The sequence below is a fragment of the Aythya ferina genome, assembly GCF_964211825.1.
Source record: "Aythya ferina genome assembly, chromosome: 1".
Lineage (NCBI taxonomy): Eukaryota > Metazoa > Chordata > Aves > Anseriformes > Anatidae > Aythya > Aythya ferina.
The window spans coordinates 114,423,847-114,446,751 of record NC_140296.1 but is presented as its reverse complement, the minus strand read 5'-3'; the positions used below and the strand labels follow the sequence as shown (position 1 = coordinate 114,446,751).

General features: G+C 40.9%; 1 protein-coding gene across 1 annotated transcript in view; it reads left to right on the top strand.

The window, feature by feature from the left end:
• The first annotated feature begins 16,002 nt into the window (after positions 1 to 16,002).
• The window catches only part of NECTIN3 (nectin cell adhesion molecule 3), a 62,991-nt gene continuing 56,088 nt past the window's right edge, over positions 16,003 to 22,905 (top strand). Inside the window, exon 1 of the mRNA XM_084533909.1 lies at positions 16,003 to 16,309. Within this exon, the coding sequence (XP_084390035.1) occupies positions 16,135 to 16,309 (175 nt within the window). The 5' untranslated portion in view covers positions 16,003 to 16,134. The remainder of the gene's footprint in view (positions 16,310 to 22,905) is intronic.

Below are 22,905 nucleotides of genomic sequence, written 5' to 3'. Positions count from 1 at the left end.
TCACTACACTGAATGGCAAAAACAGAACTGCTTTTCTTCTCTCAAATAATTTACTTAAGAGTTTTACTTTCCCAGGCACCAGTTCTGCAACATACATCATTGGAATGATAACTGGAGGCATGGAGGGAACCACTGTCTTCTCTGTGCCCATAGCAAGTTGTAGGAGTGCTTCAAATATATGGTCTACTGGAGAGATGAGGTTCTAGGTCTCTCCACCTTTCTTGTTTTCAAAAATTGCAGCTGTTAAGGATTTCAAAGCATGGAGTTTTGAGCTTTGTCTTTCTTGTGGCCCTTGGGTGTTGGGCCCCTGCTCTTCCCTGCCAGCACCACTGTGATGGGACCTGCCACCAATTCCCATGCTTCCATGTTACAGGAAATATTGCAAATATGATTGCAGCTGCGCACTGCACACTGTTTTGTACCTTTCCCAGGGCTCAGCGAATAGTGAGATAACAAATTATTTTTCTACATAGTGCTTGAGTGTGCACTTGTATTTCCTGCACTTATATTGAAGTCCTAGACAGAACTGTGATATAATTGATGGTGATGGCAATGTAAATTACATTCTGGATATAACTCAAAATATCTGAGATAGATATTATGCTTATTACTGACGTAGGTTTGAAATTATATCAATGTCATCTCAGAAGTATGATAAATATCTGAGACTAATACCTGCAATTGCTTTTTAGATCTGGCTTTTCAGCACAAGGATTCTGAAGGGAGCAAAAACTGAGTTCTCTCAAACATATGGCTGTTAAGCAGTACTAGACACTGACTTTCATTTTCAAACTCATAATTTTGTAATTTGGCCACATACTACTTCATCATGAGGAACATAAATCAGACTCACAGTTTATACAGAAGTATTCATCTTAGTATTTATGGTTAAAACACTTTCTTATTTTTGCTTACCATCTTTGTGTGGAATTTTGTAATTCTGTAGCTCAGTACTTTGAACAGTAAGAAATCATTACAAAATTGTTTTGAAAAAATAATATCATTAAAATAATAATAAAGATTTTAGCTGCTATGTATGACATATAATGACCCAAACTGCAATAACAAAAATAAGCATCTTGGGTGATGCATGTAACAGAATGATTATAATGTACCTCATCAAGATACATGAAGGTGATTTATTCTGAGGGGAATATGTCATCTATTTAAATGTATATATATGTTTTTTTTTTTTTTTTTTTTTTTTTTTTTGACTAGGTCTACCTGTTAGTCTCATGAGTAAGCAGTGACCAAAATTAGTAAGGGGATAAAAAATTTTAGAGCATACTTAAGCAGCTATAAAAGTCCAACCAAGACATTTTCTGAGCCAATATTTAATTAATTATTAATCGTGGCAACAGATCTTTTCTGTTGAAATAGCCACACTTTCCAGAGAAGCTTATTCAAAGAACTCAAGCCTCTGGTCACCAATGACCACAACAGTACTTAATAAATTAATTGCAAGTATAGATCTCAATATTGAGGTCAAATACTATTTCAGAAATTGAAGTCCTTCCAAATTTTCCATTGGGTTTTTACATTTTACTTCCTCTTTTAAAACAGTGCAGCCATGCCACCCCTTCTAAATGCCATGGTTTTAACACTGCAAAGTTGATCTCACCTCAGGAAGATTGATGAGAACTTGAAAACCTGTGAAACCTCAGCAGGTTTGATTTTAGTTTGGTGAGGCTTTTTATTATTACTGTTTTACTTTCTATTATTTTCTTTGGTAGTTAGCTTTTGTTCAATAGAACGTGGTTGCACTCTATCAAAATGTCAAGACATTTCACTGTTCATCTCAACATAAATCTTAATTGTGTTAAAATGAGCAAAATGTTCCCTTCTGGCAAATCTAACAAAGATTTTAAAACAGTCAGTGAAGTCAGTTGATGCTGAATCGGTACTGTTTGATATTGATATGAAGTTTTCATGATAACCAGACAAGTGTTACATGGCTCAGGTTCAGGAACTACAACCCAGTGTCATGCCAACAGTCTTTATGTATGGCACTAAGCTGGAAAATAAATTAGTAGGAGATCAGTAAAAATGACTGTGATTGTATGTCAGTGTGTGTAGGTCTCCAAAATGTTAATCTCTCCTGAGCTTCATCCTCCACTGGAACTAAAGGGTTTGTCACATGAATTAAAAATGTAGGGTTATGTTTTGTAAGTTACTTCCCTAGTGGGGTGCCAGAGAACAGGAAAAAAAAAAATTAAAAGGCATGAGACTTCAAATTTGAGATGGATGTCTCAGAAGGGAGAATTATTAGAGTGGAGAATGGGTTTGTAGTGCCATTTTTGTAATCAGTTAAGGGCAAATGTAAGGAAGGAGTGATTTCAGACCTTAAGTCATCCATGTGTATGCTTATGTCTTTATAAATGTGGAGAGAATAGAACAAGCAGACAGCATCCCTTACACCAACATCCAAACAAACCCGTGCATGTTTTAGAGCCCAACCCCCTGAAGGTGTGTCATTTAAAAAGATGCATATACAAATGCTGCATAGACGCAGTTATGTTTGGGTTTCATGTCAAAGCATGGAAAGAAGACTGATTGCTATTAGAGCCTCTGAGGCTTCAAACATCAGGCTGTTAGTCACTTCTTGCGTAGCCCGTGAAATTGTTGGTCTCAACAGTTTCCCTTGGTGCTGATGATATGCTCTCAGGGGACAGCAAAGAAAGAAAAATCTGCCAGGAGTCTAACTGTAGTTAAGTGGAAATAAGTAAGCAAGATCAGAGCTTACAAAAGGTAGACTTACTGCATTTCTTTTCCAGCTGACAAAACAGAAATTGCTTTTGGCAATGTTAGCGGAGTTAGTACTCCAGTGTGGAGCAGTGCTGGGAACAATACTGAACAAAATCCTGCATTGTTCTTTCCAAAGCTGTCCTGGGCTCAGGTTGGGTAACACACACGGTACCTGCAACTGGCCTTGTAACGCAGTCAACATCGCATGTACTTACTAGTGACCAAATAGAGTAGCAACAAAGTTCAGTCAGAGTGTGCAATGCCTCTTCCTTTTTTCTTCTAAGTCATTGTGCCAGCTTTTACATGCTCAAGCACTTTTCACTCTCCTTTTCACACTTTTACAGGAGGCACTTGTCTGCCTCCAGTCACATAATGTCTGCTCAGAGGCATATTTGTACTTAAGAAAAAGATACAAACTTCATATGTAAACAACTTGCATAAATCATGATGTCTTAGTCCAAAATATGTTCACAAGGGCAGGCCTTCCCTTTCCCTAATTTGTATGCCTATAATGCAAATGCCTACAACTAAGATAGTTAGTTCAGGCTTTCTAATTTTCCAAGTAAGAAGCAGACACTTTTAAGGGTGTGTTCACCCACCCTACTTCAGATACCCACTTCATGATGAGATGAACTCCTCCACAGAAATGCTTTTTCCTGTCCTGCATCTATGGAGAAAATCGAGGATGGGGAAAATATATTTACTTTTCATTACATGAATCCCCTTATAAGTCCAAGAACACCTTGCATATGATACAAGACTCTTCCTCTAGGTGTCTATGGTGTCATCCTACACTGTAATACGTTTGGGGTCTTTATGTAGAGTCCATGTGAGAATACAGTAGCCTTAGTTTTTTATTTTTTTTGTTTGATTTTCCTGAAGCGATAAGTTGGGCAGGGCACTGCTTGTTAAATTACTGATTTTTTTTAGAAGTTATCACCTGTTACATGACACTGACAAAGCCATATCCTCCAAAAGAAGGTTATCCATAACTATGATGGCATTGACAAACACCTTTGCAAGGCTTCCTAGTGGCAGCTGGACATGCTGTAGGATAATAGTCCCATAAGTATGAGAATGCAGTTTCTCAAGCTCAGTGCCCTGCTTCACCCCCAGAGGAAGTAGCTGTCCCAGCTATTCAAAGGCTGAAATGGGATCTGCTGTGTAGCTGGGGTTTGATCCATTAATTACTCCAAGGATTACATCTAAGGCCTGCAGCTGACTTTTGAAACAGTCTGGAGCCAAAGGAAGGAAAAAGACACGAATCTTTTATTTGCAAAAGTCTGACACTGGTCAATGTAAGGTGCCACATTTTACAACACAGGAATTTTATTTGTCATCCTCACATCAAGCTCCAGATTACAGTAATCATGCATGGAGGTGAACAATAAAAAATCATTGTTCCCTGGTACTTCGATAATTTTATGAATTTTGCTCATATGAGATATCAGAAAATTACACTTTTATGTAGACATAAATGTTTTAATGCCATTAGGATCTACTCTAAATGGTTCTAGCTATCAGTTGAACACTCTATGGAGAACAACAAAGAAGTTCTATTTACTAGCAGGAGAGCTGTTTCTGAACGTTCATATTCTTGTATGGAGTCATCCCCTTAGTTTGAAGCTCTAGTTTGAAGCTCTAGAACTGGAACAGTTTTGCAGAAGATAGCTGGCTGCCTGACACTCAAAAAGTAGCTGCTGCAGCAGTAAATTTCTGCTGTATTTTTACATAAAGGGAATCTAAATGGGAAATCTGAGAGTTATTTGAGAAACGCATATGAGAAATGACAACATCACAAGTAACCAAAAAAATGGCTATTTCACCTGGGAAGGGAGAAATATAAAATCAAAGCATGCCATGAAAGTGGATTCTATGGTACATTTGAAAATGGAGAAAAAAACGAGCAGATTAGCAGTTTGTATATTTTCAGCTGTCCTGCAGTCACCTTGTACTTAGCGTTGGCCATGAAATGATGGCAGAATCAAACTTGGTAAATATTTATTTAGCTCTGAGGTATTAGGACTAATCCCCTCAGTTTTTCTTTCACACAAATGTGAAAAAGTTGGCACATGCAAAGTTCAATTCACTACCAATAACCCAGGGGGATACTGAGCCATTTCAACTCATAAAGGAGCTTGCATAAGCAGTTACAAAACTGTTACACTTTAGCTGTAATATAGGAGAGAGAGTTAGAACTTTGCAGAGTGGTGTCTGTTGGCTGAAAGGGGGAACATGGCCTTCTGTGCCAGGGCTTGATGCAAGGTCCCTGAACGCCACCATTTCATGGGGAGAATTCTGTAGAGAGGATTTCCGTGCTCCTCCAGGAGCCAACAGATGCTTGGTGGAGTTCCACGGGATCCGCTTTACATCACTTCAGAAAAAAAAAAAATAAGTGAAAGAACATGCTCCAACCCCTCCTTTTTATTTTTTTCTTCTGCATCAGCACAGCTTCTTTAATACTTAACACTTGTATACCCTGGAATTGTGCCATGCATCTTAACTCTTCTTTGCCCAATTTATGAGATCTGCGTGTTATGCTTCCATGCCAAAGCTCTAAAGTGGGCTCTGGTGTGTTTCAAACACGTCTTTCAGAGATTCACTTCTGAGAACATCAGGCTTTCTGCTCCTGTATCTATTGCATTCTGCTTCTTCAGCAGATCTCCAAGACTCGAGGAAATAAATAAACCCACGCCTTCCCTTATAACTGTATATACCGTACGAGTTTAAGCCAGTTTTGCAATGAACCCTGTGGGCTTTTGATGAGGTCCTTACTATGACAGTTGTTCCTGCAAAGCTGCCACATACCCTGCACATCTTACAAAGGACGGAGTGAATTAAGGCAGACCTCTTCAGAGCTCTTGTGCTAACATACTTCAGCTCTCAGGAACTCATTACGCTTGTCATGCGTTTACACACGGTGTAGCACCTTTATTTCTTTGTGTTGCCTATGAGCATTGAGAAAATGTACAGTGGCATTGACATACAGTTCTCTTTGTTTGTTTTCTTTCCAAAATGCAACTAGATCTAAATTGAGGTGCATACATTGACTTACTGACACCTACAGTCATTAATAATGCAGAAGAGCAAATTATGTATTTTTATTACACTAAAAATAAGGGGAAAAAAACCTCCTGTTCCATTGAAATCAAAATGGATTTTTTTTGTGTGTTTTTCATGAAAATGTTGTATTTTGATCCCAGAGTATGTACCTCTTATTCTTTCTTCTTTAAAAGATATATACAACTCACTAATGAAAAACGTTATTTGCAATGGAAAAGAAAAGCGAAAATGATTCATTAAAAAATGTCAAAATAAGCAGTTGGTGTTTCTGAAATGACACATTTCAGGTCTTTTTATACTGCTTCCATATTTTTTCAGTCGTAAGTATTTGCCAAATTACACTCAATGGTGTGAGCAATTTCGGTCACTTTACAACTGTACTTTCAGCGACTTTTCCAGTAATTGAAAAAAAAAATTATCTATCCCTGCTGTTATAACAATAAAGGATGTAAAAATATTCACTTTAAAATGGAGCAGGAACAATAGACATAGTCATAACAGCTGAATAAGAAACAGTATTTCTCTTTCATGGAAGTAACCTAGTAGGCATTTTCCAAGCTCCCTACTCCATGTCTACACTTAGCAGTGGTGAGTGGTAGACAGCTGCCTCTAAAAGCCAGCCTTCCAGCCCCTTGTTTTCCACATTCCTTCATCACCCAGGCTCAAGTGCCTTTTTTGCCCTAGCTAGAGTCTGTATGTGGGTCTCAAGTAGCAAACCCTCATGTGAATCCTAACGTGAATACTCCAGTGACTTCAGTGGTTTTACATATAGTTAACTTTTCTTACAGATCTCTGTCATTGGAAATTTCAGCCTTTTTCAAACTAGCACATATGCTCACATTGGGAGATTTGAACTCACCTACGTTTTCTTATTTATTTGTTTATTTACTTATTTTAATTTCCCAACTCACTCTAGCTAACACAGATCAGGGCTTCTCCATTCCTATGATTAACACATGGACCAAACTCTACATGTGTGAGCAGCACTGCTCTGGTCTCACTAACCTAATAAAATAAAGAGTATGCTTAAGTCTTTGCAGGTCATTCATAAGAAAACTTGCAACTTCCAGACTTATTTAGATAAATGTGTCCGTACATAGGTAAATAAATGCCACACATTAGAATGATGACTGGGTTTCAGTTGTAATTCTATTTTGCTTAGAACACAAAAAATGTTCCTCTAGTAATACATAACAAGAAAAGCATAAATTACCTAGTCTTCTAACTCTGTGCCCTTAACTCTCAAAATATATACTTATATATTACTGGACAGGGACATGGAAATAAATATTTATTATTACAAATTAAGGGCATAAGTCTCAGCTTATAACACACCAACATTAAGTACTGGAGCAGTTTTTCTTCTGGGAAGGAGTTGCACAGTCTACAATTTAAACTGCTTTCCACACATACGAGAGGGAGCGATATCTTCTGCTTATCCAGAGAACAGGCAGAGGCAGCACCAAAGCCACCTTCACTTCTCACACAACCCACCCAAATGACAATATCCCAGTTCTTAGACAGGATGTATACCCTCACAAGTGAAATGGTTCCTTGGTTAAGTCACTTTTCATAGGCATTTCTAGGATTATTAAGGTGAGCGTTATCAGTAAGTATATCAGATATTCTGACTTTAAAGACACTTTTTTCTTCTGTCTGAGAGCTTACAGCCTTAATGAGGGGTAATCATGGGAAATTGAAGTGCTAGAACCAATAAATGATGCAGGCTAAAAATGGCTATCAGATTTGGGACTGAGTATTTTAGATTAGTTTCAGCCAAGGATCCATGGAAAATTTGATTACTATTGGTTAAACATTTTGTGCTATCAAAGTGTGAACATTTTCTGTCCAAGTGAAACAGTCTCTGCTTGCATAATGCAAACTGTTTTCTAATCTCACTGAAATTATATATGCTTATTTGGGCTAATTTTTAAGTTGGCATTTATTCTTGAACACCCCCATTCTCACAGTATCTGTTAGAATCATGACATTACTCATGTAATCACAACTATTTATTTAAAACTTAGCTTATTTAAAACCCATGCTTGTAAAACCTTAAAGCATTGTACCATTATTCACCTCATGGAAAACTGTCAATTTCTGAAATATTGAGAGTCAGACTCAGAGGTGGGGATTAAGTATGATAGGAACAATCTGATACTTCTCTGTATCTATCTTATTTACCATGAGTTCCATTCTATGGACTTGCAAGCAGAGGAAAAAACATAGCTATTAAATGAAAGTGTCTCTAAAACTAACATAAAATGGTCATTTCAGCTTGAAACAATTAAGTGAAAAACCCAGCCCACTCAAGGCTAAAGGCAAATGACACAGTCTTTGGTGGGAATGTGGAGCCTTCACTGAAAACACAACTCATGGACTGGATGCTGTCCTTTGTCAACCACAGGCCGTCATTTACACAACCAAGACGTAAATACTAGCACATTTGTGTCATTCATCTAACTGTAAGGAGCTAACATATGAAGAGACTAACAGAAAATCATGCAATTCCACACACTTGTTTCTAGCCTTGGAAAAGCATAAGATTATGAGACTTAAAGCTCTTGCTGAGGCCATAGTGAACACAGCCTCTGTTGTGGTGCTGCACGACTGGGCAGCTCTGGAAGAAAAATCTGAAAAACAGGATTTGTCAGTTACAAGTTGGCATCGCTTTTTGTGTTCATCAAAATGTTTAAAGAGCTAATCTGAAGGAAAAAGTGAAACAGGATAGCAGCTGGTGCAAAAAGATCCTCCAAGAACATTTGATAGACTACATACGTGAGAGAAAGCATGGCTCTTTAGCCAACGTAGGGAGAATTTCAGTAAAGACATAAATTTATTATCACTATCCTACCTGTTGTATCTAGAATTACCTTGAAAAACAAAGAAATATTGCCATTTTTCCTTTCAAGTGCAAAGCATAGCTGTGTTTCATTACATTATATCCCTTCCACAGATTAAAGTCCAAGAATTAAGAGTGTTTTCACACCAAAATATAGATATATGAATAAATCAGTAAATAAAAGTGATCATCTGCTGCAGGGCAGATGTTAACAAAGCACTTGTGGTACAGAAGTGAAAATGATATCAAAAACATTTGCAAACAACTCTAGGATTGGCAACCATCAAAAGCCAAGAGATTCACATTTAATGCTGATGCTTTTCTCTAATTCAGCTGCATAAAAAAAGAGACACCATATGCTCAGGGGTGGGAACAGGGTGGATATACCAAACTAAGATTATATAGAAACTATAATAAAATCACTGTTGAAGAATTGATCCCAGCTGACATGCTGTTGAACATAGTTGGATGTAAATGAGCTGACAGAAAATATATAATTAAACATATAATTAGATCTCAGAACTCACTGCTGAAGGTTATTATTGAAGATGCAGCTCATTTTAAGAGGTGTATTAGCAGGTGTGAGCTTGTGGGAAGGAGAAATATGTTTTATAGCCCTTGTTTAGCAAGATATTTACAGGCACATACAATAAAGAGCAAGTTTCCTTTCTTTTAATTAGATTCTTCTCCTACCTAAAGTTACACATCTGCAGTTTACCAGTTAACCAGTTATTGTTCCTCAGTTGTGGCTCTTAAAGAATGAAATCCTAAGAAAGTCAGGTCTCTATGTGTTGTACACCTCATGTAAAATATTCCTGCAAAGTGATTTTTTAATGTAAGCTTAAAATATCGCTTCTGAATTTCCATTGCAGGGTGGCCTGTTTTGGGTTACTTAATCCTCTCTGAATGGATTACAATAAATTCAAGAAAAAAAAAATCCAAGGCCTTGTGAACTCTTTAGTACAGTGTAGTGTAGAGGTACCCTTGCCCCCTCCCATCCCACTCCTGACAAAATAATATTACTCCAAACCTCATTTTTGCAGAATCTGAAAACATTTGTGAATTTGGGATAGTTTCCAGCAAATGGCAGAATGTCTAGTTCTGGAGAACTGAAACAATGAGACAGTAAATATTTCTAAAATGAAACATTGATACTTCACATTTAAATGGTACTTTTGTTTAGAAATGGACCTACTTTGAAGGGGTCAGAAATGCTTATAAAAGCCAAAAAAATTGAGCAATGTTTTTTTTTTTTTTTTTTTTTTTTTTTTTTGCACAAATGAAATTTCTTTTTTTTTTTTTTTTTTTTTTTCCCTGATATTTTGGCTGGACCAACAAAGAAAAAATCCACTGCTTATGAGCCCTTAATCTACATAGATTTTTTGTTGTTATATAACAGTTTTGATCATGAGATTTCTAGGTAAAAGTGTTACGTAAACACAATTTAGATGTTCTCATCAATAAAAGCACTCCTTCCTTACAGGAAAAAGGGTATTCATACCCCTATAAATGCATCTTTCTTTTCTACATGGGAATAATTTAAGTGGTGCAAGATAGACAAAGACTTCAGTAACATTTTCTGTATGGACCAGTGTACTTCTCTTGGTTCAAAGGCACACCTTGAGACAGAGCAATGACTGCTCATGTTAAGCAGACCTTATAATATATTCTTATAGATTACATATGTTATGTTATGTTATGTTAATATTACGTTAATATTATGCTAATATTATATTATATTATATTGAGATTAGTACGCTTACAAGGCATTTATTACAAAGCTGTACAGAAATGAAGCACTCAGTGCACAGAGGCTAGCTTTTAAAGTTTAATAAGGTTCCTTCAGTTTACAAATCTTTTTCAAAGGGTTAAAAGTATGTAGGCACATTCTAGGCTATTCTTTTCAGGTTGAAGGCAGACAGGCAAATTCTGAATTCAATTATGCATGTACAAGTGCAAAAATAGCTGTCTAAAATTAATACACATTTCTCTTTCCCACTCAAAGTTTTAAAAGGCTTGATCTGCAAAGGATTTAAAATGTGCTTAAAAATCATTCAGAGACTGAAACCTTCGTTTAGTTTCAGGTCAACACTAATTTGGACAGACATTCAAAAGTATCACAGAAACCACGAGGTACACTGGCTTAAGACAGCAGAAACCTGCAGGTATGATATGGTGATTTTTTCTTACTGAACCATGGTATATTTCAGTCTTTCACAGGTCTTTGAATTCACAGAAGTTAATATGGTTTCAAGTACAAAATGTGGATGTAAGCAGCAGGAATATGGTGTGTTACTGCAGTTGCCTTGTGACTTTACCTCGATTCGTCTTTCATATATTACATATCCAAGCTGTGTTCCTAGGACACATGCAGGCACAGCCTTCAGGTTTGCATAGTCCACACCTCATCCTGAGGAATACCTGCAGCATTTAACAATCAATGCACACAGGAAAAGACAATGGAAAAGAAGAAAAGGAAAGTAATAAGATTACATCACTTACAGCAGTTAAAATCTCCCCCAAAATGTGCTTATTCCTAAGGCTAAGTATAAGCATTCTCAAGGAAAATTAAAAGACTAAGGGAGGAGCAGCTGAGAAGACAAAGACAGTAAGTCTAAGAAGAAAAAACAGCAAGTTTCTCTGGGGAATTGTAAGCCTGCTTCTTCTCTCATAATTAAGTAAAGCTGGTGTAACAATAATGATACTACAAATGAATAAAGGATCCCCTTAAAATGAATGTTAAAACTGCCTTTTCCTTGAATCGAGAACTAAGCTCTTGCCAGAGGTGGGATCGCGTCAGTGAATGGAGACAATGAAAAGATTGCCGTGACAGGTAGGCAGGCACTATGAAGTTGTGACTTCACTTGGCTATTATTATTTTTTCAGGAGCTTATCTTTGTTCTTTTTGACTCTCTAGAAGAGGAAATTCCTTCAGCCATGAGCAAAACATCTAGACAGATGGGAAGAACAGCACAGCATCAGGACCACCTTGGGCCATAGCCCCGGGCTCTTCGTCCACCACCTCGCACCAGGCAGGGCTGGAAGGAGCTCAGCCCTGTGGAGGCAGGCCAGGAGCTCTCTTCTGCATGGGGAAAATGATCAGACCACAGAGCTGTGGCTGGGGCATCGCTGTGGCCACAACAGAGAACTTTTTGATCATCTTAAATATCTTTTGCCTGTGCCTAGAGAGAAATGCAATTGTTTTACAATAAAGTGCAAAAACTGTGCATTTGTTCATGCAGATATATACAAACCAAGGGTGTTTTTGTATTTATTAGTGTAAAATATCACAACTCAATGCACGTAAGTATACCTAAATAGTTAAAGAGGAAATGAGGAAGCACAGAAAACAAGTATACAGAATGAGGGCACGAGAATACCGTAAAGGGAAGCAGAGCAGAGAGAAAACAGAGGAAGTATTGTTTGACTTGCAAATGTCCTTCCAAGAGGAATCCTTGAGTTTTCTGTCCTCATTTCAGAGAGGTAAGCGGTAATCACAGAGATCCTACTGCAAACCATGCCATTTCCTTGCCTACTATTTTTTGCCTGTCAGAAATGCATAAGGAATTTACTTGCTTGGCTGGGAGTCCTAAACCTCTTGGCTGAGACGATAGGGCTCTCTGTTTAATTGAAGAGGGGATGATATATACTTCTGACCACAGGTATGAAATGTAAGGTTGGGGATGACTATTGTCGGTGAGTACATTACTGCTTTGTGAGAAAAAGCATGAGCTCTGGGACTTTGCTGAGACACATCAAGGATCTTGCACAAACACATGAGAGCGGGGCTGCTCTGTGTGTAAGAGAATCAAAGTTTTCTTAATCACGCTTTGCAATAAAGAGGCAGTGAGCCGCTCAGATTTCTCATTAAAGGGACAGTCTTTGATTGAAACAAGATTTAAATGTCATCTTTAATAAATAAAATATTTGGCAAATGGATTTTAAAAAATATCATATACCATGCAACTGTATGCATGTTATTCTTGGCTAGGCTAGCTTATGATTTAAATCAAAATATTGTGATAGATTTTTCTAAGAGATGACAAGCCAGATCATTTTGCATCATATTGTATGCAAAAAGCTTGGAAAAAACTAAGAACAATCCAACTTAATGACATACTCCTAATCTTAGTCATTTGTTAGTAAGAGTCATGGTGGTAGAGCATCCTTTACCCAAAGATTTCTAAGTGTATCCAACTCTATTAAAAACATACTTTGCGGCAATAAACTGAACTTTGTGCGTGGCGAGGAGTTGTCTGAGCCCTTCCCATACAAGTTCACAGATGATCAGAGCACCGAGCCCACCACAGGGACAGGAGACGCATGCAGATAAATATGCAGCCCACGTTTCTTTGCATCCTTGGCCCTGCTGGAATCGGTGTCAATCACGCCTGCACAGCCAGCAGAGATGCTTTTCCATGGCTTCCTCGAGAAGGAATCATACGGGCACCTTTCTCCATACAGCAATATTAACTCTGGCTGCAGTTTTGCTGGAGCGTGGACAGAGACATGACAACTCCGACTTCAGCTGGAGGAAAGATGCAACGAGCATTTCACTCACTGCAGAAATGTAAGCACCTGTCAGCAAGTCACAGAAACTCTACCTAACAGCAGTATGATCGTCTGGTCTGGCTGAGTGTGTGGAATAAGGCAGCTTTTCTTTTGGGCTGTTTCACTGTATTTTTATTTTAAAAGGTCATAATGGGTGGTGGTGCAGAAACATTGCTAGGGAGGCCCATCCCATCCATGCAAATGGAAGCGAGAGTTTTCAGAAAAGTGCATTGTTCTGTTACAAATCTATTTACAAATTCCCACTGCAGTGAATGGACCTTCATTCCAGTGGGAATTTGTGCCGTCACTTCAAATGTTATGCATATAAGTTAATTTCACACTGCTTCAGAACTTTGTTTTCAAATGACCAAAAGGGTTAAGAACTGCAAAGCGAAGGCTTGCCAAAGACCCCAAGCTGAAATTAAGGGGAAGGGCTTTTTTTCATGGGGGGGGGAAGGGCAGGTGGACGGACAATGGCCAGAGAGGGAGGAAAATGCGGGCGGGAAGGAGAGCACAGGCTTTTGTAGCTCTGCAGCTCAAAGATGCATTCAAACAGGACTGCTGCCAACTCTGGAAAAAAAACATCTTTTTATGGAAAAATACGCCTGTAACAATGGAATTACAGAAACTGAGCTAGTGTGTCCTATATACACTTACTCAATATTATGCGGGATTCATTGTTTGGAGCATCATACCTTCAGGAGTATTGTAAGCATCAGAGAGCCAAATTTAGCCTTGATATCATGAAGTCAAATTTCCTTTTCTATCACATAGTCCCCAGGATGCCTGCCTGCAACAGCACTGAACTTGGCACTAGAAGATGTTACCTACAGACTGGGCACAGCTTTAAATATGACAAGCCGCATTTGCTTCCTTAGCCCGGGTGAATAGGTGTACATAATTTGGTACCAGACCTTCAAAACATTTCATTTTAATGCAATTAATGCCTTTTGTTATTTGGGAATGAGAAGAACTGAAAATAATATAGCATATGACAATTTGATTATAGTTGTCACAAATAGAATTTTAAGGGTTGCACTCTCAATTACACTATGGCCCCTTTATATTTCCTGTCCAGCTTAAGACTGCCTTGAACTTGGCGTAAACTTAATTATGAGATGTAATTTGCTTCAACTGTTAAGTAGAAGGGATTTATCTATATAGGACTTTTCTATATGTGGAAATGGAATAGTTACGCACAATTAATACATGTGCCTAGAATGTTACATCAGCAAAGCCATATTAGTATTTTCTCCTACTGCTATGCTCATCCATTTTCTCATCTTAAAGTCTCTATATAGTATAAATAAAAATTGGACTCTCATGATTAATTCAGTCTTACATTTATCCAGATTTATTGGCATGGTGGGATATATGGGTTTCCATGGAATCAAAATGGCAAAAATTCCACCAACAGGGTAAAAGGTCAGGCTTTGAGAGTATCAGCAGAGCGGGAAGACCACGCCACTGCACACCCCTTTTTCCTCTGAACAAACTGTCCCCAAAAGTTGTTTGGGACAAGATCCTACGTACCACCTGAGCAATCCTGAATCCCAGTCCCAGAGCAAACTGGGATGGGAAGAGTTTTGTATTAGCTGATTTATGATTAGCTGATTTATGGAATGGAAGAGATTTCACAAAACTTTCAGAATCCTCTCAGTTACGTTTGATGGCCCTCCAAAATGGTGACAAATGTAGAACACCCATCGTGGCTAAGTTTGCCCGTAGGAACTCTTTGCCTGAATTTGGTTTAGTTCCACAGCTAAAAAATAATGAAGGCAGCTAATTGGAAAACATTTGGAGTAGCTGAAGACTGGATGAACATTGTGAGCCTCTGATAAGCTTAGCCATGCACGGCTGGGAGAGAACTGCTTGTGGTGCCCAGCACGGGGGTAAGTCAGTATTGCCCTGCCGCGTGGAGAACGTGGGCTGGTTGGGAACACCTAACCGGCGGGTATCCCGGCGTGATATCACCAGGCATGGTATATTGGTGGTATATTTGTGGTAAATGGTAGATTGGTGGCATATATATGGTATATTCATGGTATATGTTACATTGGTGGTATATACATGGTATTTATATGGTATATTGGTGGTGTATATGTGGTATATTGGTGGTATATGGTACATTGGTGGTATATACATAGTATATATATGGTATATTTGTAGTATATGGTATATTGGTGGTGTATACGTGGTATATTCATGGTATATGGTACCTTGCTGGTACATACACAGTACATGCATGGTATGTTCGTTGTATATGGTATATTGGTGGCGTATACATGGTATACTCGTGGTATATTGAGTATTTTTCAGTCATTCTTTAAGCACAGCACACCCAAGATGGACACACGTGCCCTGCGGCCCGTGGGCACCCAGCCCCTGCTGTGGGCCCCTCAGGGGGTCCCGGCCTCCCCTGGGGCGGGAGGAGATGGGGGGGGGGGGGGGGGGGCGCGGCGCCCCCGGCCCGGGCTGGGCGGGCGGGGCCGGGGGGAGTGGGCGGTGCGGCGCGTACCAACAGACCCCCAATGGAGGGGGGGGGAGAACACCGCGGCAGCCCCCCCAAACTAGCTGCACCCACCGCGTTGCCACGGGGACACCCCGCGTTGGGTTTGGACTTACCCGCAGCGCGGACAGGGGGCGAGACGACTTGCCCAAGGGGGGGGGGGGGGAGGCGCGGGGAGGGAGGGAGGGGTACGGCGGGGGCGGGGACAGGGGGGCGCGGCGCACGCCTCCCTCCCTCTCTCCCTTCCCCCCCCCCAGCGGGTGGTGCGGCCCGCTCGGCGGAGGGCGGGGAGTCGGGCGCGGCGCCTCCCTGCTCGCTGCTAAACGCGGCCGGAGCCGGGCGTGGGGCGGCGGCAGCGGGACGGAGCCGAAGCCGGAGCCGGAGCCGGGCGCGGAGCGCAGCGCCTGGGAGCCGAGCCCGGAGCATGGCTGGGGCTGGGGCCGGGGCCGCGGCCGCTGCTGCTCCCCCCGCAGCCCGCGGGGAACTTTTCCCCGCGGCCGGTGCCTCCTGGCGGCGGCGGTGGCGGCGCTTGGGCTCGGCGGCGCCCGGCGGGCCGGGGCTGGGGCTGCTGGGGCTGCTGGTGTCCCGCCTGTGCTGCGGTAAGGCCGGCGGGAGCGGCGGGGAAACTTCGCGGCGAGGGGGGAGAGGAGAGGAGGGGAGAGAACGGGCTGGGGGGGGGCGCGGCGCGGCGCTCGCTGCTGTTGGGCTGCGGCGGGGACCGTTAGCGCCGTTAGCACCGTTAGCAAGGGGGGCGCCGGGGAAGTTGGGCCGGGGCTGCAGGAGTGTCCCGGGCCTGCCCCGGGGCTTCCCTCGGCCCCTCCCGACCTCTCTGTGGGCAGCCCCCGTCCTGCCCCGGCTCGGGGGCGGCGGGGGCGGGCGGGGAGCGGGGAAGCGCTGGGGCCGGGAGCGAGCGGCTGGCTGCCGGCTGCGCTCCCGCATGCGATAGTCTCCCCCCTCTGGCAACGATGCGGCGCTCAGGAAGGTGGCAGCGCCTGCCCCAGCCGAGCCGCCTCGGGACGGCCGGCCAGCCCCCGGCGGGCCTGCGGGGGAGCCCCGCGCTGGTGGCGTTTTTGGGGTTTTTAACGGGGTGTCAGCCGTCGCGCCGGGTAAGCGGAGCGGGGTCGGTCGCCTTGCGGGGTGCGCTCCGTGGCGGAGCGCTGCAGGAAGTGCTGGAGACCTAGTTTCGTCCCCTTGTAAATTGGTCCGGCAGTGAGCTTCCAGCATGAGGCTGTGGAGCTCTTAGGCAATAGCAAGCGCTTATCAGGCAGAGTTGGGCTTTGTTTGTGGTGACTCCCTCGCTATGAAGGAGGTGCTACAGTTGAAAACGAGGGTTTGAAGGCTTAGTTTACATAGGGTTGGCGAACTTGCTGTGGTAGCACGTTTTGCACTCAGGATCAAACAAAGGGTTCAGATTTCTGCTCTTTTAAGGTGAATAAGTTTTAGATGAAGACTTGACATAACCTTCCGAAGCTGTTTATACATCTAAATGTGAAGGTAATAGTAACGCGAAGTTCAGAGCATCCATGTGCTGTGTCATGTGGTGGCTTTCTATTTCAGTCCTGATGAGTGTAAATCAGATGTCAGTCTTCCCAGATCGCTTTTGGCATATGTGAACTTGACCGATAACACTTGAGAATATCTGCCAGAAGTTTTGAAGTGTAATCTAAGCAAAGAATGAGGAAATCTTAAAGTGCAAATGACTCCTGGACTGAGAGGTCAGGAGCAGGGGAAAAGAGTTTTTGGTCACTATCTTAGTGCTTAGTGAACTCTTTTCCTTCCCCTGAAATTTCCCACAGTTGTTTCCCTTTTCTCTGGAACTGTCAAAGATAAGTGTGAAGGGGCGGGGTGTGTGTGTGGGAGAACGCATATATGTACAATGGCTGTAGCTTTTAATAATGCTGGTGTCATCTCACATAAATCGGTTCTGAGTGTGATTAGATGTTGACAGTACCCAAGACTGCTGATTACTTTTCATCACTGTTTTTTTTTTCTGCTGGCTGGTCAGTGCTGATAATGCTGGAAAAAGGAAGAATTGAAAACAGCGCCACCAGAAAAACCTAGCAGAAAACATTCAATATGAAATCAAACCTTTCTTTACTCAATCACTTTTGACTGACAGCTAGAAATGATGATTTATTTGATCTGTATTTCCTCAGAGAAATATTACCCCAAAAAAGCTCAAGTGGGATGGAAGAGAAAACGTATGTGAAATGTGAAGCAACAGCAACCCCTGGATTTTCTGAGTCAAGACAGAGCTATGTTAATAAACATTGCCTTTTTTCAGTAAAACGGGGCTACCAAGTTCAGCTTATGTGTACAATTAGTTCTACCAGTTACTTCTCCATATAATGCTGCTTGATGCAATGAAGTATGTACTAAGCTTATACAATAAAAACTAGTGTGGTTTGGAAGTAGGGGAAATGCATGACATGCATAGCAAATGTTACCCTAACTCTTGATCCATGAAATAGTGTGTGTATTGTCAAGTATTTTTCAGCTATGCTGAGTAGGTGGACCTGTGAGCTACGGAATAAGGAATTGGTCATAATTTCAGTACACAACTAGTTTTCATAACGATGTTGTTCTTGGAGTGTAAGCATGAATTAAAGAGAAACCAGGCAGAATTTTAAGGTGACCAGAAAGAAACAATGTATACTGTGTTTTTTAGTGATTTTGTTGAGGGAAAAATGTATCTTGCAATTTGAGTACTTGGTTATGTTTAGCTTCTTTATAAAACAAGAAAAAAATAAGCATTTGTGGGACATATCCTTTTAATTTTAGAGGGGTAGAAACAGTCTCCTAAAACATCCTGCAGTACAGAACACCTGGGAGTAGTGCAGCTGGAAGGACAGCTACATGGGTTGGGTTAGAAAGGTGTGAAAAAGATACAAATACAAGTATGCAGCGTACCATATACAGAAGTGATGTTGTCAATAAAGCTAAGGAAATTCCTGTGTAATTATTGACCAGAACAGTGTAGTTGACTGGGAATTTTATTATGACTTTCAGGCTAAGTCATGATAAAAATATGAGGTCAAACAAACAAGGTTACTACGTGGGGCAAGAGGAAGTACAGCCGTGCACTGAAAAGACAATACAAGCCTTTTGTGTACAGGGAGGAAAGAGGACAGTGATAATGGCTTAGGAATTCCTGTCTGAGTATGTGTTTTCAGAAGATGGAGGGGAAAGAAATGCACTTCGAAAAGGCTTTAGGAGACACAATAAGACGATAGTAAGAGGAGGAGGAGGAGGAATAGTGTAGAACAGATTCCAATACTTGGGGAGAGTGAAATACTGGTACGTTATGTAGCTGGTACAGCAGTGTGTGCAGCATCTGTGTGGGGAGACAGAACAACTGCACTGGAAGACACAACAGTAACCTCTGACAGAGGAAGAGTTAAATACGGATCGTTTCATAATCAGCAAAAAATGAAACCAGAGGTTTGTCCAGCTCATACTTCAGTTTAACTCGAAATAATAAATAATCTACAGTTTTGGAACAGTTCTTCGCTCTGTTTCGTTGCGGTAGGTCTGTTGTGTTTAAGATCACTGTTAGCCTGTATTTATTTTACATGAGCACCACAGTTTAACTACAATGTTAGCATCTACATTTACTAAAATATATTGTATAGGCTTGTTCTTGACTGCTATTTAAATATTAGACAAGACTTTTTTAACATGCAATGTAACATGTAAATAAAAATAACAGCTGAGGTGCTCTAGCTGGTGGAAATGGTTATAAAACTTGCATGGAGAGGGTGAAAGCAGGTGGTAGGTTTTATATTCATCAGTGTTAATTGGCATCCTTATGTTTCATTAATACTAAACTTCATGATTGCTGTAACACTTTAGCTTCTGATATGCAAGAACACCTGTAGACATATGGAAGTGAAATGTAATGTTACCTTGAGGTGCTGAGATCTGAATACTTTAGGTATTATAAAAATTTGTGATGACTTGTTACCCACTTAAGCTGTGTGAAGATGGAGCTGTTTCTTGATCTAAACAATGCGTTTCTCTCTTTATTGCTGCCTTAAATAACATAATTGTATGTCATGGAGTGTGAATGTTTCCTCTTGAGCAAAAGAGGACTCAGGCAGGATTTATTTCTTTTAAGACTGCAGTGCTATGTATCTCTTTCAGATATATGATCAGTGTAAATTTTTTTTCCCACCCCCTCTATGTATCATGGCTCCCAGGATGATACTGGAAAGCAGGGCTGCTCTACAGCAGGAGAAGCGAAAGTGTGCTGTCTCTGCAGAGCATCTAAATCAGCTGATTACCTTTTGGATGCTGATAGTCGAAGCTTTCAAAGTATGCAACATCACGAGTGTAAATGGATCTGCTGGGAAAAGGAGCTGGGGATATGCTTTATCAGCCAGCTATGTATGGGGCTGATGAGGAGCATTTCTAGGGTCTGTTGAAAAGCTCAGTTAGGAGCTCTGTGGTCTGAAGTTTAAGTCTCAGTGCTTTCAAATGAAGTCAGTAGTGAATGAAAGTAGGGCAGTATACCCGCTGTACAAACTGGTGCAAATTAATCTTACTGATGGCTGACAGCTTGCTGTCCCATTCTAGACTGTCGTTGCTGTGGAAGTAGCCCTCACCTCTGTCTTGGGACTGAAGGCAACCTTGGGTTTCTCCTATGTGCAGACACGGTTTGCACCACAATCCATGGCTACTGACTGACTAGGCAAGTCTTCAGTGAAGTGAGGGAGCTCATGTCAATTGCGTTGCATGCAGGTGTCATAGCCCTGGTACATTACATCTCAAAGATGAGCTGTGTGGTAACCCAGAGCTTGAAGGCATAGCACAATAAATTACGAGTCATAGTTTGAAAACAAAACTTTCTCATGCTATTAAACAGACAAGCACTTCAAGTTGTTCTCCATCTCATTCCTTTCAGCTAATTAACTTTTAGACTTGGGACTGTTTCAAATATCAACTGATAAATAAGTCTCTGTCAATGAGTTACTAGCAGAACAAAAATATCGGGAAGAATAAAGTACTTCTGAAGAGCCGAAACCTGGGTCTCTGTCTTCTGTCCTTCTACCTGTGACTTCCTGAGTATTGGAAGCTGATATGATCAAGCTGTACATCGGCAAGATAGTGAGTAAGTCGCTAAGAGTTCAGCTACTGAAAAGTAATAAGCTTCCGGACTCGCCTCCTTAATCACTTCTGTGTTCTTCTGTTCAATATTTTTTGTTACTTTGAAGCCTTCTCAAGTACTACATGGAAGTAAAAGCCATTTAAATACTGCAATACATAAAAATAAATGGCATGGCTTTGCCTCTGCCACATGAAACCCAGTCAAGTGTAGTTTGTCTAGAGCTGAGTGGAGTATTAGAATTACTTGCAGCAGTGGATGGTTCTCGCTGCTTATTTTTGTTCTTCCTATATCAGATTTTCTTGTGAGTTTCAGGAGACCATTTTCCTCTTCTCAATGAGTCTGTTACTAAAAATGACAGTTTTTAAGCTTGTCCTCAGTATCTTCCTGTAGTTAGTTTGAACTGACAGGATATTTTCCTTGAGTGACTGTTCTATATGTCTAGTGTGCTAGTGGTATCACTGTAATGCAGTAGCAAGCACAGAATTTAATGTTATCCAAGTTGCAGTCTCTGCCCAAGAAAGGTACTGAAAAGCTAGTCAAGCAGGTTTACATGTCTGAAGTGCATAATAAAAGAGTGGAGGTAATGAGCTGAACTAGCTTGATGAGCTCCTTGCTTTCTGACCTGTTGTCTTCCTTAGTCTTCAGTCAGAGGATTACAAACTAGAGTTTGGCTGAAGTTCTTAATCTTGTTCTGTGTGGGCCATCTTTGTCCACTTCTTTTGCTGCATTAATTGGAATACCATGTTACATGTGATTAAGCTGGAAAATAATTATTGCTGAGACAAGCATGCTTCTGAATATGCTATTGGATGAATGGCTGCTGGAGGTCGAACTGGGAAAAACCGAGGTTATTTTTCTAAGTAACCAGCTTTGCTTGATTTCTCTGCAGTGTACTTCATCTGGTGGAACAGTATTTGCCTTGATCAAGTCTAAGTTAAATAGCAGCAAATGCAAGGAACTTCTTCATGGTAACAGATGAACTGACTTTGGACTTCTGTTAATCTTTTTCTTTTTTTTTTTCAGTTACTTAAATGAGATTTCCTCACATTGCCCTACAATTTCTCCTACCTTCCTGTTGGCCTTTGCAACAATAAAAAAAACATGCTTTATCAACTCTGCTACAAATGATTACTGGAGGTCAGTGAGGCCAGAAAAGACCTGGGAAGCCTAATTCTGTGTCTGTATGTGCTTCTGATGGTTGATGTTTGTTTGTACTGTAAAAACTGACCAAACAGCCCTTCTCCAGCGGTGTCACTTCTGTGCTTTAAACACTTTAGTGCACTTGTGACTTCCTAAGGTAGACTTCCTTGAAACAGGAACAATGTCGTTATGCCTTCATTAAGGTACTGTAGCATTTATCTCTACAGCTAAAGAAAACAAACATGGGAATTGAATGGTTGTAAACATACCATTAATCACTTCTTGCAAGATGGGAGTACACGCAGTTGCAGTGCGTTGTTGGTAGCTGAGGTAGCATAGAAGAGCCTGCTTCTGGTAGCTAGGAAGTGCTATACACCAATTGGTTCCAGATACCCTGTACAGGAAGGAGCGTACTAAGTTTAGGTGGCATTCTGCAAAGCTGCATTTTGGCATTTGGTGGTATCAGAGATAGCTCAAGCTTCTGGACATAGCTTATGTGTCTAAGACAACTTCAGTTCAACAGCTGTAAAACAGGCTTTTGACTACAGTGAAATGTCTTGATGATTGAAGCTGACAAGTCAATGGTTTCGCATAAGCATCTAATAGTGTACATTAGCTCCTGACAAATGTGAATGTACTCAAGTGTGGAAGAAATTTCATGTAAGCTTCTTATAAGATCATATAAGAATACTGCTGAGAGTATTCGCTTTTAAAGAGGTGAAAACTGTGGGACTCAATGGAAATATTAACAGAAGTTCCCTTGGTTGATGAAGTTTGAGAGCTAGTCTACTGCTGTGTTTCCTGAGACTTGGGAGGCACACTTCAGGTGTGTTAAAGTGATGTGTCTGCAAATATGTGAGTAATGTAAAGTGAGTAAACACAGTTCTGTTGTCTCCACAATTTGAGGCTGGTATGAAAAGAGACCATGAATCGATTTCTGTGAGTTCA